Source organism: Pristiophorus japonicus, chromosome 4, assembly GCF_044704955.1.
Source record: "Pristiophorus japonicus isolate sPriJap1 chromosome 4, sPriJap1.hap1, whole genome shotgun sequence".
Taxonomy (NCBI): Eukaryota; Metazoa; Chordata; class Chondrichthyes; family Pristiophoridae; genus Pristiophorus; species Pristiophorus japonicus.
Window position 1 is genome coordinate 128,745,624 of NC_091980.1, and position 17,118 is coordinate 128,762,741.

Here is a 17,118-nt window from a genome sequence, read left to right on the forward strand (position 1 = left end):
TGTCTTAATGCAAGGAGTATTCGCAATTAGGTGGATGAATTAACTGTGCAAAGAGATGTTAACAAATATGATGTGATTGGGATTACGGAGACGTGGCTCCAGGATGATTAGGGCTGGGAACTCAACATCCAGGGGTATTCAACATTCAGGAAGGATAGAATAAAAGGAAAAGGAGGTGGGGTAGCATTGCTGGTTAAAGAGATTAATGCAATAGTTAGGAAAGACATTAGCTTGGATGATGTGGAATCTATATGGGTAGAGCTGCAGAACACCAAAGGGCAAAAAACGTTAGTGGGAGTTGTGTACAGACCTACAAACAGTAGTAGTAATGTTGGGGAGGGCATTAAACAGGAAATTAGGGGTGCATGCAATAAAGGTGCAGCAGTTATAATGGGTGACTTTAATATGCACATAGATTGGGCTAGCCAAACTGGAAGCAATACGGTGGAGGAGGATTTCCTGGAGTGCATAAGGGATGGTTTTCGAGACCAATATGTCGAGGAACCAACTAGGGGGGAGGCCATCTTAGACTGGGTGTTGTGTAATGAGAGAGGATTAATTAGCAATCTCATTGTGCTAGGCCCCTTGGGGAAGAGTGACCATAATATGGTGGAATTCTGCATTAGGATGGAGAATGAAACAGTTAATTCAGAGACAATGGTCCAGAACTTAAAGAAGGGTAACTTTGAAGGTATGAGGCATGAATTGGCTAGGATAGATTGGCGAATGATACTTAAGGGGTTGACTGTGGATGGGCAATGGCAGACATTTAGAGACCGCATGGATGAATTACAACAATTGTACATTCCTGTCTGGCGTAAAAATAAAAAAGGGAAGGTGGCTCAACCGTGGCTATCTAAGGAAATCAGGGATAGTATTAAAGCCAAGGAAGTGGCATACAAATTGGCCAGAAATAGCAGCAAACCCAGGGACTGGGACAAATTTAGAACTCAGCAGAGGAGGACAAAGGGTTTGATTAGGGCAGGGAAAATGGAGTACGAGAAGAAGCTTGCAGGGAACATTAAGGCGGTTTGCAAAAGTTTCTATAGATATGTAAAGAGAAAAAGGTTAGTAAAGACAAATGTAGGTCCCCTGCAGTCAGAATCAGGGGACGTCATAACGGGGAACAAAGAAATGGCAGACCAATTGAACAAGTACTTTGGTTTGGTATTCATTAAGGAGGACACAAACAACCTTCCGGATATACAAGGGGTCAGAGGGTCTAGTAAGGAGGAGGAACTGAGGGAAATCTTTATTAGCCGGGAAATTGTGTTGGAAAAATTGATGGGATTGAAGGCCGATAAATCCCCAGGGCCTGATCGACTGCATCCCAGAGTACTTAAGGAGGTGGCCTTGGAAATAGCGGATGCATTGACAGTCATTTTCCAACATTCCATTGACTCTGGATCAGTTCCTATCGAGTGGAGGGTAGCCAATGTAACCCCACTTTTTAAAAAAGGAGGGAGAGAGAAAACAGGGAATTATAGACCGGTCAGCCTGACCTCAGTAGTGGGTAAAATGATGGAATCAATTATTACGGATGTCATAGCAGCCCATTTGGAAAGAGGTGACATGATAGGTCCAAGTCAACATGGATTTGTGAAAGGGAAATCATGCTTGATAAATCTTCTGAAATTTTTTGAGTATGTTTCCAGTAAAGTGGACAAGGGAGAACCAGTTGATGTGGTATATTTGGACTTTCAGAAGGCTTTCGACAAGGTCCCACACAAGAGATTAATGTGCAAAGTTAAAGCACATGGGATTGGGGGTAGTGTGCTGACGTTGATTGAGAACTGGTTGTCAAACAGGAAGCAAAGAGTAGGAGTAAATGGGTACTTTTCAGAATGGCAGGCAGTGACTAGTGGGGTACCGCAAGGTTCTGTGCTGGGGCCCTAGCTGATTACTTTGTACATTAATGATTTAGACGAGGGGATTAAATGTAGTATCTCCAAATTTGCAGATGACACTAAGTTGGGTGGCAGTGTGAGCTGCGAGGAGGATGCTATGAGGCTGCAGAGTGACTTGGATAGGTTAGGTGAGTGGGCAAATGCATGGTAGATGAAGTATAATGTGGATAAATGTGAGGTTATCGAATTTGGTGGTAAAAAGAGAGAGACAGACTATTATCTGAATGGTGACAGATTAGGAAAAGGGAAGGTGCAACGAGACCTGGGTGTCATGGTACATCAGTCATTGAAGGTTGGCATGCAGGTACAGCAGGCGGTTAAGAAAGCAAATGGCATGTTGGCCTTCATAGCGAGGGGATTTGAGTACAGGGGCAGGGAGGTGTTGCTACAGTTGTACAGGGCCTTGGTGAGGCCACACCTGGAGTATTGTGTACAGTTTTGGTCTCCTAACTTGAGGAAGGACATTCTTGCTATTGAGGGAGTGCAGCGAAGATTCACCAGACTGATTCCCGGGATGGTGGGACTGACCTATCAAGAAAGACTGGATCAACTGGGCTTGTATTCACTGGAGTTCAGAAGAATGAGAGGGGACCTCATAGAAACGTTTAAAATTGTGACGGGTTTAGACAGGTTAGATGCAGGAAGAATGTTCCCAATGTTTAGATTTGTGAAAAAGAATCTAGATGGCTTCTCAAGTGTGTCAGAACTACCACCAGGACTGTGAGGATGCTGTTAACAAGCAGATCAACATGGAGCTCTATACCTCCTATGTTTATCTCTCTATGGTGAGTTTTGCATTTTAGATCACTTCACAATGGAGACTAATGATAATTTACTAAATTCTGTGCTGGATCCAGTCTATCTATTCTGCATATCTTTAATCTTAATGACTTTCATTCCTGAGCACTCTTGAGCCTGTTGCAGTTTATTCTGAATACATTCTGCACTCAATGCATGGAATTCAGAATTTGTATTCTCATTCTCAATCACTCCATTGACTTTCTCTACCTTGCCTTTTCAATGAGGGCATGTAATAAAATTAGAATCACGCCATTTAGGAGGGAAGTCGGGAAGTCTTTCCTGCAAAGGTGGTGGAAATCTGCATTGTCTTTGCTCTCCCCCATCACACACATCAAGGCTTTGATGCTGGGCTAAGGTTTTTCATTTGGTAAGGGTCTCAAAAGATTGTTTCCAAGACCATGTCCATCAAAGGCAGTCCCTCCTGAATTGAGGAAGACTTGCTTCCACTCTCTCCAAATGAGTCCTTGGGTGGCAGAACAGTCCATTGAGAACCACAGATTGTCACAGGTGGGACACATAGTTGTTGAGGGAAAGGATGGGTGGGACTAGTTTGCTGCATGCTTTTGTTATTGCCTGTGCTTGATTTCTACATGCTCGTGGTGATGAGACTCAAGTTACTCAGCGCCCTCCTGGATGCACTACTTCCACTTGGGTCGATCTCTGGCCAGGGACTCCCAGGTGTCAGTGGGGATGTTACAATTTTTCAGGGTGATTGAGGGTGTCCCTGTAATGTTTTGTCTGCCATTAAGGCGTTCCACATTCCGTGAGGTTTTGAAACCTTTGTAAGAAAGCAAAATATTGAGTTTGAAGTTATGTGCTGTACACAATGGGTCTGCGATATGATACTCTTCTGATCTCTCCATAGTCCTTCTACTTTGACTGGGATGATGTTGTCCTGCATCACTTTGCTGGAGCAAGTCACGTGAGCAACATGAGCATGCTGAGAAACTGATGGAATTTCAGAATCGACGTGGAGGTTGAATTGTCTTGGCGGACATCAAGGTTTGGTTCAATAAAGGAGTGGCCTTCTGTCTAGCTCCTCTTAGACTGATTGTTCACAATACATTCTAAAGCAATTAAAGCATACAGGACTTTCAACCAAGCTGGTCTCTGCTGGTGTTTATACTCCATGAGCCTCCTCCCATTTTGCTTTATATCTCCCTGTCAGCATAGCATTCTATTCTCTTCTCCCCATGCACTTGCATTGCTTCCCTTTAAATACATCTGAGCTATTTGCCTTATCAATATAACTCCAGTGGTTGTGATAGCAATTTTGTATTCTAACAACTAGGATCATGGTAAAGTAGACTTTTGATTGCACCCCAATTTCCTTTAATACTTACAATGGATTAAACAAACATTAGAAAGTGAACTGTTACAACTTTCTTTCCAGAAACCAGAGCAGGATGAGTGGAGCAATGGTCTGGAGGTGATGCAGAGAGCTCTGCAGATGGAGAAGAATGTGAACCAGAGTCTGCTGGATCTGCACAAACACTCCTCTGGGAGCACTGATGCTCATGTCAGTTCTTAATAATTTAATGTGGGCTTTTGGTTAAGTTGGAGGTTGTACAACCTTGCTGTGCTTGGGCCTAATTAAAAGATCTCCATACATAACAGATTTGTTTTGGTGTCTCTTGTTTGGGCAGCAGTGGGAAGGGATGGGGGAAGTTGACCTACTTTGGTCAGTGACTAGTAAATGTGTTTCAGTGATTCCAGGATCTGAGCACCTATTGTGCAGTAAGTTAATCTAATGATGCAGTAATTCCATCAATCTCAATTGCACCACTTGACTATCCTCCAGTTCAAGAAGATTAAGATCCAAATTCTCAAGGGAAGCTGATATCTGCTGCTGGTCATAACTAGTTTCCCTCTTTCAGTTGTGTGACTTCCTGGAGACCCACTACTTGGATGAACAAGTGAAGATGATCAAGAAGCTTGGAGATCACATCACCAACCTGAAGAGACTGGGAGCCCCTGAGAATGGCCTGGGAGAGTACCTGTTTGACAAGCACACCCTGGGGGAAAGTGACTAAACTGACTGATGGGTTCAAGCTTATTGTATTTATATAATGAGGAGTACTCTCCTCCTTTTAGGAATGATGGCTTATGACTTTGTACAAAGAGCTAAGATGTGACATGTAACATAACTGTTTAATAGTGGGCTGGGTTTTGTCTCCTTGTCTGTGAGTGGTTGCTTTATCTTTCAATGAACATAACCAGAATTACACTGACCTGTGCGACAGTGTTATGGGATTCAGTCTAATCAAATTTGGTTTGCCTCTGATGTATTTTGATGTACTGAGTTTGCTATTCAAATACATGTTGCAAGATCTAAACGTTTGGAGGATGTGGTCAGACCATTAACAGCCCCATGAGATACTGACTGAGGGATACAACATGGTCAGTTACATTTTAGAGAGTGTCTTAAATTGGTTGAGGGAATGTCACAGCTTGGGCCATAGGCAGTGGAATAAACATAGGATGGGTGGGACTAGTTTGCTGCATGCTTTTGTTATTGCCTGTGCTTGATTTCTACATGCTCGTGGTGATGAGACTCAAGTTACTCAGCGCCCTCCTGGATGCACTACTTCCACTTGGGTCGATCTCTGGCCAGGGACTCCCAGGTGTCAGTGGGGATGTTACAATTTTTCAGGGTGATTGAGGGTGTCCCTGTAATGTTTTGTCTGCCATTAAGGCGTTCCACATTCCGTGAGGTTTTGAAACCTTTGTAAGAAAGCAAAATATTGAGTTTGAAGTTATGTGCTGTACACAATGGGTCTGCGATATGATACTCTTCTGATCTCTCCATAGTCCTTCTACTTTGACTGGGATGATGTTGTCCTGCATCACTTTGCTGGAGCAAGTCACGTGAGCAACATGAGCATGCTGAGAAACTGATGGAATTTCAGAATCGACGTGGAGGTTGAATTGTCTTGGCGGACATCAAGGTTTGGTTCAATAAAGGAGTGGCCTTCTGTCTAGCTCCTCTTAGACTGATTGTTCACAATACATTCTAAAGCAATTAAAGCATACAGGACTTTCAACCAAGCTGGTCTCTGCTGGTGTTTATACTCCATGAGCCTCCTCCCATTTTGCTTTATATCTCCCTGTCAGCATAGCATTCTATTCTCTTCTCCCCATGCACTTGCATTGCTTCCCTTTAAATACATCTGAGCTATTTGCCTTATCAATATAACTCCAGTGGTTGTGATAGCAATTTTGTATTCTAACAACTAGGATCATGGTAAAGTAGACTTTTGATTGCACCCCAATTTCCTTTAATACTTACAATGGATTAAACAAACATTAGAAAGTGAACTGTTACAACTTTCTTTCCAGAAACCAGAGCAGGATGAGTGGAGCAATGGTCTGGAGGTGATGCAGAGAGCTCTGCAGATGGAGAAGAATGTGAACCAGAGTCTGCTGGATCTGCACAAACACTCCTCTGGGAGCACTGATGCTCATGTCAGTTCTTAATAATTTAATGTGGGCTTTTGGTTAAGTTGGAGGTTGTACAACCTTGCTGTGCTTGGGCCTAATTAAAAGATCTCCATACATAACAGATTTGTTTTGGTGTCTCTTGTTTGGGCAGCAGTGGGAAGGGATGGGGGAAGTTGACCTACTTTGGTCAGTGACTAGTAAATGTGTTTCAGTGATTCCAGGATCTGAGCACCTATTGTGCAGTAAGTTAATCTAATGATGCAGTAATTCCATCAATCTCAATTGCACCACTTGACTATCCTCCAGTTCAAGAAGATTAAGATCCAAATTCTCAAGGGAAGCTGATATCTGCTGCTGGTCATAACTAGTTTCCCTCTTTCAGTTGTGTGACTTCCTGGAGACCCACTACTTGGATGAACAAGTGAAGATGATCAAGAAGCTTGGAGATCACATCACCAACCTGAAGAGACTGGGAGCCCCTGAGAATGGCCTGGGAGAGTACCTGTTTGACAAGCACACCCTGGGGGAAAGTGACTAAACTGACTGATGGGTTCAAGCTTATTGTATTTATATAATGAGGAGTACTCTCCTCCTTTTAGGAATGATGGCTTATGACTTTGTACAAAGAGCTAAGATGTGACATGTAACATAACTGTTTAATAGTGGGCTGGGTTTTGTCTCCTTGTCTGTGAGTGGTTGCTTTATCTTTCAATGAACATAACCAGAATTACACTGACCTGTGCGACAGTGTTATGGGATTCAGTCTAATCAAATTTGGTTTGCCTCTGATGTATTTTGATGTACTGAGTTTGCTATTCAAATACATGTTGCAAGATCTAAACGTTTGGAGGATGTGGTCAGACCATTAACAGCCCCATGAGATACTGACTGAGGGATACAACATGGTCAGTTACATTTTAGAGAGTGTCTTAAATTGGTTGAGGGAATGTCACAGCTTGGGCCATAGGCAGTGGAATAAACATACCTGTTCTCATGAGTGAACATACCCTTGGCCCTTACATAAATGAAAATTCAAGTTGCTGTAAAATGTGTTAAGTACCAGCAGCATTTTCCAGTATCAGAATTTCACCATTTCAGTCTAGTAGGGGGTGGGGGGAAAAGTCCTGGATTAGCATTCTATTAAGTGTATTATCCCTGGCATTAGCAGTTTGTATTCAGTATTTGCTGCAGATCTTGTCGACTTAATATTGCAGGGAGTTCAGTAACTGTACTCACCACCGCTGCTGTAGACATTAAGCTTTGTAGGTAGAATAGCACCTGCTGTACAGACCAGGCATATCTCAGCATTGAAGCCCGGTGACTGCAATTGGGTAAAGCAGGAAAGCAACAGCTGCCATCAGTTTGCTGTCACGGCTTCATTGGTTAGTGTGGATACCCGAGTGTGGTGGTTTTGGGACAGATTCTCTTCCAACCGCTCCCATCGTGATCGAATAACTTGCCAATATAATCTATGCTCACATGCATAAGGTACTGGAGGATTACCTGTGCAACTACACTCCCACAAAATATAATCTGGTTGGAAGGTGGAGTAAATGCACAAAGCAAGAGGCCCAAGATTTTAAACACAAGGCTCGAAACACATCTGCCCCATTCTGAGCCCTAATGCCAAATACCAGAATTCATCAACCCAATGTATCCATTTGTATTTAGTCTCATATTGCATTTCAAATAGTAATCATCCTGTCCAAGTCCCAATGGAACTCCATTTCTTTGCTTCACCTATGTGAATGGATTCAAATGTTAATGCTGAACTCCAAGCCTTCGTCAACACCCTCACCGAGGCGTACAAAAGAATAGGCCTTACACTAAACATCTGTAAGACAAAGATCTTCCACCAACCTGACCCCGCTACACAGCATTGTCCTCATTCATCAAAATCCAAAGCACGGCCATGGACAACATGGACCATTTTCCATATCTCGGGAGCCAACTATCCGCAAGGGCAGACATCGATGACGATGTCCAACACCGCCTCCACTGCGCCAATGCAGCCTTCGGTCGCCTGAGGAACGGAATGTTCAAAACTGGCACCAAGCTTATGATCTACAGGCAGTATTGATACCTGCCCTCCTATATGGCAAACAGCTCAAAACACTGGAGAAGTACCACTAGCACTGCCTCTGCAAGATCCTACAAATCCATTTGGAGCAAAGATGCACCAACGTTCGTGTTCTCGTTTGGGCCAACAAACCCCGCATCTAAGCATTGACCACGCTCGATCAGCTCCGTTGGGCGGGTCACATCATCCGTATGCCCGACACGAGACTCCCAAAGCAAGCGCTCTACTTGGAGCTTCGTCACGGCAGATAAGCTCCAGTTGGGCAGAGGAAACACTTCAAGGACACCCTCAAAGCCTTCTTGATAAAGTACAGCATCCCCACCGGCACTTGGGAGTCCCTGGCCCAAGACCACCAAAAGTGAAGGAACAGCATGCAGAGAGCGCTGAGCACCTTGCGTCTCATCGTTGAGAGCAAGCAGAAACCAAGCGCAGACAGCAGAAAGAGCGTGTGTCAACTCAGGCTCCCCAGCCCCACTTTCCTTCAACCACTGTCCGCCCTACCTGTGATAGGTCCCACATTGGTTTCTTCAGCCACCTGAGAACTCACTTTTACAGTGGAAGCAAGTCATCCTCGTTTTTGACTCTGGATCATTAGTCCAGGCCTCTGGATTACTTATATAAGAACATATGAAATAAGAACAGGAGTAGGTCATTTGGCCCCTCGAGTCTGCTCCGCCTTTCAATAACATCATAGCTGATCTGATCATGGCCTCAACTCCACTTCCCTGCCCTCTCCCCATAATCCTTCACTCCCTTATCGTTCAAAAATCAGTCGATCTCCACCTTACATATATTAAGGCTCCAGTGATATGTGAAGTGGTCCACGTTGTCCAGGGCCGCGTCATGGATTTTGATGACATGGGGGCAGTGCTGTGTGGCAAGGACAGCATATCTTGGGAGCCTACTATCAACAAGAGCAGGCATTGATGACGAGATCCAACACCGCTTCCAGTGTGCCATTGCAGCCTTCGGCCGCCTGAGGAAAAGAGTGTTTGAAGACCAGGTCCTCAGAACTGCCACCAAGCACATGGTCTACAGGGCTGTAAGAATACCCGCCCTCCTGTATGGTTCAGAGATATGGACCATGTACAGTAGACACCTCAAGTCGCTGGAGAAATACCACCGACTATGTCTTCGCAAGATCCTACAAATCCCCTGGGAGGACAGATGCACCAACATTAGCATCCTCGACCAGGCCAACATCCCCAGCATTGAAGCATTGACCATAGTTGATCAGCTATGCTGGACAGGCCACATAGTTCGCATGCCAGACACGAGACTCCCAAAGCAAGTGGTCTACTCAGAACTTCATAATGGCAAACGAGCCAAAGGTGGGCAGCAGAAGCATTACAAGGACACCCTCAAAGCCTCCCTGATAAAGTGCGACATCCCCACTGACACCTGGGAGTCCCTGGCCGAAGACTACTCTAAGTGCAGGAAGTGCATCTGGGAGGACGCTGAGCACCTCGAGTCTCATCGCCGAAAGCATGCAGAAATCAATCTGGCCAATTACCGCCCCATCAGTCTAGCCCCAATCATCAGCAAAGTGATGCAAGGTGTCATAGACTGTGCTAACAAGTGCGACTTACTCTCCAATAACCCGCTCACAGATGTTCAGTTTGTGTTCGGCCAGGAATACTCATCTACAGAACTCATTACAGCTTTGGTTCAAACATAGACAAAAGAGCAGAATTCCAGGTGAGGTGAGATTGAGTGTACTTCTCATCAAGACAGCATTTGACCATGTTTGGCATCAAGGAGCCCTGGTAAAATTGAAGTCAATGGGAATCAGGGGGAAAACTCTCCACAGGCTGGAGTCACACCCAGCATCATGCAAGATGGTTGTGGTTGTTGGACGTCAATTATCTCAGCCACAAGACATTGCTTCAGGTATTCCACAGGGCAGTGTGCTACGCTCAACCAGCTTCAACTGCTTCATTAATGAACATTCCTCCTTCATAAGGTCAGAAGTGGGATGTTTGCTGATGATTGCATAGTGTTCAGTTCCATTCCCAACTCATCAGAAAATGAAGCAGCCCATGGAAATGCAGCAAGACCTGGATAACATTCAGTGTGGGGCTGATGAGTGTAAAGTATCATTTGCGTCACACAAGGTTCAGGCAATGACTATCTCCAACAAGCGAGAGTCTAACCACCTGCCTTTCACATTCACACACCATCAACACCTAGGAGTCACCATTGTCCAGAAACTTAACTGGACCAGCCACATAAATACTGTGGTAACAAGAGCGGGTCAGAGGCTGTGAATTCTGCGGCGTGTCTCACCTCATGACTCCCCAAAGCCTTTCCACCATCTACAAGACACAAGTCAGGAGTGTGATGGAATACTCGTGTTCCCATCCAAGTTACACACCATCCTGACTTGGAAATGTAACGCCATTCCTTCATCGTCGCTGGTACAAAATCATGGAACTCCCTCCCTAACAGCACTGTGGGAGTACCTTCACCACAAGGCCTGCAGCGGTTCAAGAAGGCGGCTCACCACAACCTTCTCAAGGGCAATTAGTGATGTGCAATAAATGCTGGCCTTACCATTGGTGCCCACATTCCTCAATGAATAAAAAAGACATTAACATGGAAAGACTAAAGAATACAATTTAATTGCACCCAGTGCAGTTCTCAGCAAAGTCCTTAATTAACTTGTAAACACTGGATCATTACAGCTCCAGCATCAATAACATTTGAATCCAATTATGGACAAGAAGGGACAAATGGAGATCCAGTAGGACTTGGAAAGGATGCTGGCTATTTGGTATGAAATGCACAACAGGTTGAAATACAAATGGATACATTTATGGTGGAGCTGCTGGTATTGGGTTATAAATTGATGCAACAGGCATGGGTGGGGACAATAGGGGAAGAGTTTCAGACAAGTATCTATTTAACTTGGGTGTTTTCCTTTATGCATTCAATGCATTTAATCCTTGCCCAATTCCTTATTCATGTGGCAGCCTCGTCAGGGATTGTTGGCAGATTAGTCAACCATGAGTTGGGGTGGGAGGGGTCCCAGCCCCAAGCCCAATAGCGTACCTATGTGGGGTAAGGTAGAATAGTGGTGATGCTAATGGATAAATAGGTAGGATAAATAAAAAAGCGAATTATTATTTAAATGGGGAGGCATTACAAAATGCTGCGGTACAGAGGGATCTGGGGGTCCTTGTACATGAAACTCAAAAAGTTAGTATGCAGGTACAGCATTTAAATAGGAAAGCAAATGGAATGTTGTCCTTGATTTCAAAGGGGACGGACTATAAAAGTAAGCAAGTCCTGCTGCAAATGTACTGGACATTGGTGAGACCACACCTGGAGTACTACATACAGCTTTGGTCTCCTTATTTAAGGAGGGATATATTTGCAATGGAAGCAGTTCAGAGAAGGTTCATGAGATTGATTCCTGAGATGAAGATATTGTCATATGGAGAAAGGATAAGCAGGTTGGGCCTATACTCATTGGAGTTTAAAAGATTGAAAGGTCATCTTATTGAAATGAATAAGATTCTGAGGTGTCTTGACAGGGTTGATTCAGAGAGGATGTTTTCCCTCGTGGGGGAATCTAGACCTAGGGGCCATAGATTCAGAATAAGGGGATGTCCATTTAAAACAGAAATGAGGAAGAATTTCTTCTCTCAGAGGGTTGTGAATCTTTAGAATTCTCTACCCCACAGATCTGTGGAGACTGGGTCACTGAATATATGTCATCATCATCATCATAGGCAGTCCCTCGGAATTGCTTGCTTCCACTCTTATAATGAGTTCTTAGGTGGCTGAGCAGTCCAATATGAGAGCCACAGATTCTGTCACAGGTGGGACAGATAGTCGTTGAGGGAAGGGGTGGGTGGGACAGGTTTGCTTTGTTTTGATTCTTGTGGACAGGACATACCTGGGCAGTTTTCCACTTTGTCGGGTAGATGTCAGTGTTGTAGCTGTAGTGGAACAGCATGGCAAGAGGCGAGGTTAGTTCTGGAGCACAAGTCTTCAGCACGACAACCGGAATGTTGTCAGGGTCCATAGTCTTTTCTATATCCAGTGCACTCAGTCATTTCTTGATACAACGTGATGCTAATTGAATTGGCTGAAGACTGGCTTCTGTGATGGTGGGGACTGTAGGAGGAGGCTGAGATGGATCATCCATGAGGCAACTCTGTCTGAAGATGGTTGCAAACACTTCAGCCGTGTCTTTTGCACTGACGAGCTGGGCTCTGCCATCATTGAGGACAGGGATATTCATGGAGCCTCCTCCGCCCGTTAGTTGTTTAATGGTCCACCACTATTCATGACTGGATGTGGCAGGACTGCAGAACTTTGTTCTGATCTGTTGATTGTGGGATTGCTTAGCTCTGTCTATTGGATGCTGCTTCTCTTGTTTAGCATGCAGTCCTGTGTTGCAGCTTCGCTAGGTTGGCCCCTCTATTTAGGTACAACTTGTGCTGTTCCTGGCATTCTCTTCTGCACTCCTCATTCAACCATCGTTGGTCCCTTGCCTTGATGGTAATGAGCGAAAGATAGGCCGGGCCATTATGTTGCAGATTGCGGTACAATACAATTCTGCGGCTGCTGATGACCCACAGTGCCTCATGGATTTTGAGCTGCTCGATCTATTCTGAATTAATCACTTTTAGCACGGTGGTACTGCCACACAGAATGATGGGGGGGTGTCCTCGGTGTGAAGATGGAACTTCATCTCCACAAGTACTGTCTGTCGGCACCGTTACCAATGCTGTAATGGACAGATGCATCTGCGAAAGGTAGATTGGTGAGCACGACGTCAAATAGGTTTTTCCCTTCTGTTGGTTCTCTCACCACCTGTCGCAGGCCCAATCTGGCATCTATGTCTCTCAGCTATGCCCATGCTTGACCTGAACACACAAGACTTTATGCCATCCAGAGTCAATGTTGAGGACTCCCAGGGCCACTCATTCCTGATTGTATACCACTGTGTCGCCACCTCTGGTAGGTCGATACTGCTGGTAGGACAGGACATGCCCAGGGATGGTGATGGAGGAATCTGGGACATTGGTGAAAGGTATGATTCTGTGAGTATCACTATATGAGGCTGTTGCTTGACTAGTCTGTGGGACTCCTCTCCCAATTTTGGCACAATTCCCCAGAGGTTAGTGAGGAGGACTTTGCAGGGTTGACTGGGCTGGGTATGTTGAGGTGGATGGCGGGTGGCTCGTCCTATTTTATTCTTATTATTGTTTCTCATAGCGGTTTGTTAAAACAGAGTGGCTTGCTAGGCCATTTCGGAGGGCATTTAATAGTCAACCACGTTGCTGTGGGCTTGGAGTCATATGTAGGCCAGACCAGGTAAGGACGGAAGATTTTCTTCCCTAAAGGACATTAGTGAACCAGATGAGATTTGGCGACAATCCGATAGCTCCCTGGTCAACATTACGGATTTTATTACTGCTTTTTATCACGGATTTTTATTTAATTAACTGAATTTAAATTCCCCAGCTGCCGTGGTGGGACTTTAACGAATGTCTCTGGATCATTAGTTCAGGCCTCTGGATTACTAGTCCTATAACATAACCACTATGTTTAGATGTTACATCAAACCCACAGATACCTGCACATGACCAACCCAATGAACGATGGCGATCCTCATACACACACTGAACCATCCAGAACTATTAAAAAGACACTGAGTCGCAAACAACAGAGGATTCAATGAACCTTTCAAGGTGGCCATTAACTGGTCCAGACAGAGCACGGTTGATGGGGTGTTCTCTCCATCTGCCTGCCTCTCTTCCGCGGCTATGTCCCTGCCCGGGTGTCCCTGGAGAGGGAGCATGCGGTGTCTGCCGGTATGCTGGAGGCGTTCTGTGACCGGTGGGCCAGAGGGACTGGAGTGCAGCGTGGATACAGGGAACTAAATTATAATTTGGAAAAATGTCTATGTTAGTTTTGTCACATTAAATTTATTGCTTATTCTGCTTTATAAAGAGGGTACTTGTGGTTTAAGTTTTTCCCAAATGATTAGACTAAAGAGTAGAGGATCCAACTCTGAACCTGTGATTCTGGATATCTGAACTGTGTTTGAGGAAAGTTAGGACAATTGAGATCCTCATTGAGTTGTCAGCCAATGATGCTCATTCTTCAAAGATCTGACTGGCTCTTCGACTCCATCTCCCCTCCTCCCATTACTTGATTGGTGCTCTGAGAGGCTGCAACTTTTGATTGGGTATTGAGGACCATCACTCATTATCTAGGTTGCCATGCCCTGGATTGTCCAGCAGTATAAATACAGGAGTTTGAGGTTGGCTAAATCTTAGTTTGGTGTTTTAACAAATTTTTGATTTGTATTAAAGAATCCAGATGGCCTCTCAAGTGCATCAGAACTACCACCAGGACTGTGAGGATGCTGTCAACAAGCAGATCAACATGGAGCTCTATTCCTCCTATGTTTATCTCTCTATGGTGAGTTTTGTATTTTAGTCTCCATTGTGAAGTGGTCTATGTAATGTGAACTTACTAAATTCTGTGTTGTATCCAGCCCACCTATTCTGAGTATCTTGAATGACTCTCTTGGGCTTTTTTGAGCTTGTTATTGAAGTTTATTTGGAATACATTCTGCACTCAATACATGGATTTCAGAATTTGTATCCTCATTCTAAATCACTCCATGGCATTTCCCTACTTGCTTTTGCAATGAATGGATGTAATCTTAAAATTAGAGCTAGGACATTTTAGGGGGAAATCAAGTGTCCTTTCCTGCAAGTGTGGAAGAAATCTGGAACACTTTGTTACCCATTTCACCACCCCCCCCCCCACTCAAATAATTTAATAAATAGTGGTTTTGATGCGTGTCAAGGTTATCTGGAATACTTTATTTCACCCACCTTCCTCAGGAAAATCAAGGCTTTGAAGCTGGACTGTGGTTTTTTTCATTGGGTAAGGGTATCAAAAGATTGTCTCCATAACAATGTATGTACAGGCAACTCTATTTATCCACACACTGATGCAATGGGAAACCGTTGTAACGGCATTTAAAATTCCATGTGTGCACTCTGCCGATGTTGTTTTGAAACGCTGATGTTCCTTTCGAATGTTGCCTGTTGAGCCTTGCTTTTAAGTGCTCCACCCTGCCTCAGCTCCCACTACTGCTCCCATGCAGTTCCACTGCCCCTCATAATTCATTAAAATGCCACGAGCAGTTACAGGAAGTAATCAACAAGCTGAATGCTCTTTAGATCTAGAGGACTAGAATTCAAGGATTGGCAGTTAGAGCACACCTGCTGTACTGTAAGCATTAACTGTAATGTCCACGTGCTCTAACGGAGAAATCGTTTACCCGGCAAAGACCAATCCCCAAGGGACCCAGATAATTGCGAGTTGCCTGTGTATATACAAGTTCAGTGAGACTTTGAACCCTTGAAAGAAAGCAAGCAAAATTGAGCTTTAAGTTATGTACTGTACTCATGATGATGGGTCTGCCATGCATTACCCAACTACTGTCCTGATCTCTCGATAGTCCTTCTACTTTGACCGGGATGATGTTGCCCTGCATCACTTTGTGGAGTTCTTCAAGGAGCAGTCACATGAGGAACGTGAGCATGCTGAAAAACTGATGGAATTCCAGAATCGCCGTGGAGGACATATCATCTTGGCAGACATCAAGGTTGGATTCAATAATGGAGTGGCCTTCTCTCTGGCTCCCATTAAATTGATTGTTCCCAATATGTGCTAAAGCAATTGCTTCCAATTTTCAGCACACAGGCCATTTGACCAAGCTGGTCTTTGCTGGTGTTTATACTGCAGTGAGCCTCCTCCCACCTTGCTTCATCTCACCCCCTCAGCATATCGTCCTATTCCTTTCTCCATGCACTTGCCCAGCTTCCCCTAAAATACATCTATGCAATTTGCCTCATCAATATGGCTCATGGTTGTTAGAATATAAAATTGATATTAAGCTAACACACAAGTTCATGGTAAAGTAGACTTTTGCACCACTAATTTCCTTCAATACTTTCTAATAATTGTTTCATCTATTGTAAGTGAACTGTTAGAATGTACTTTCTTTCCAGAAACCAGAGCAAGATGAGTGGAGCAATGGTTTGGAGGTGATGCAGAGAGCTCTGCAAGTGGAGAAGAATGTGAACCAGAGTCTGCTGGATCTGCACAAACTCTCCACTGGAAGCACTGACCCTCATGTAAGTTGTTAATAATTTAATGTTGGATGTTATGGTACCTTGCTGTCCTTGGGCCTAATTAAAAGCTCTCCATGCCTAATAGCTTTGTGTTGGTCTCTCATCGGTCTGTATTTGGGAGCAGTGGAAAGGGATGGGGGAAGTTAGCCTACTATGGGCAGGGAGTAGTAAATGTCCCAGGATCTGAGCACCTATTGTGCAGTAAGTTTAATATAATGATGCAGTAATTCATCAATCTCAATTGCACCACTTGACTATCTTCCAGTTCAAGAGGATTAAAATCCAGACTCTGAAGGGGAAGCTGACATTGCTTGATATCTGCTGCTGGACATAACTAGTTTCCCTCTTTCAGTTGTGTGACTTCCTGGAGACCCACTACTTGGATGAACAAGTGAAGATGATCAAGAAGCTTGGAGATCACATCACCAACCTGAAGAGACTGGGAGCCCCTGAGAATGGCCTAGGAGAGTACCTGTTTGACAAGCACACCCTGGGGGAGAGTGACTTAACTGACTGATGGGATCAAGCATTTTGTTTCTTTCTTGCATTTATATAAGTTAGCCCCTTGTCTTGTAGGGAATGATGGCTTGTGACTTTGTACAAACAGCTGAGACCTGGGCTCTTGATGCAAAATGTCACATAACTGTAAATAAACTGTTCAACCTTGGACTAGGTTTTGTTTCTATAGTTGAGTAGTTGCTTATTTTTCAATTAATAT

The 17,118-nt window shown here is 44.3% G+C and overlaps 1 protein-coding gene and 2 pseudogenes across 1 annotated transcript; all 3 read left to right on the top strand.

Annotated features, from left to right (window-relative positions):
• The first annotated feature begins 2,590 nt into the window (after positions 1-2,590).
• Positions 2,591-4,741, top strand: LOC139262518 (ferritin heavy chain A-like; annotated as a pseudogene).
• A 66-nt stretch (positions 4,742-4,807) lies between these two features.
• LOC139262519 (ferritin heavy chain A-like) lies at positions 4,808-6,687 on the top strand (annotated as a pseudogene).
• A 7,881-nt stretch (positions 6,688-14,568) lies between these two features.
• Positions 14,569-16,917, top strand: LOC139262520 (ferritin heavy chain B-like). Its single transcript, XM_070877693.1, has 4 exons — positions 14,569-14,670; positions 15,725-15,871; positions 16,278-16,403; positions 16,753-16,917. The coding sequence occupies exons 1-4, from the start codon at positions 14,569-14,571 to the stop codon at positions 16,915-16,917; spliced, it is 540 nt and encodes a 179-aa protein (XP_070733794.1).
• The last annotated feature ends 201 nt before the right edge of the window (positions 16,918-17,118 follow it).

Excerpts from the sequence above, each read along its gene's own strand:
- LOC139262520 (XM_070877693.1), top strand. The coding sequence starts at position 14,569 with ATGGCCTCTCAAGTGCATCAGAACTACCACCAGGACTGTGAGGATGCT. Across the intron at positions 15,872-16,277 it reads TCATCTTGGCAGACATCAAG|AAACCAGAGCAAGATGAGTG; the intron begins GTTGGATTCAAT and ends CTTTCTTTCCAG. Across the intron at positions 16,404-16,752 it reads CTGGAAGCACTGACCCTCAT|TTGTGTGACTTCCTGGAGAC; the intron begins GTAAGTTGTTAA and ends TCCCTCTTTCAG.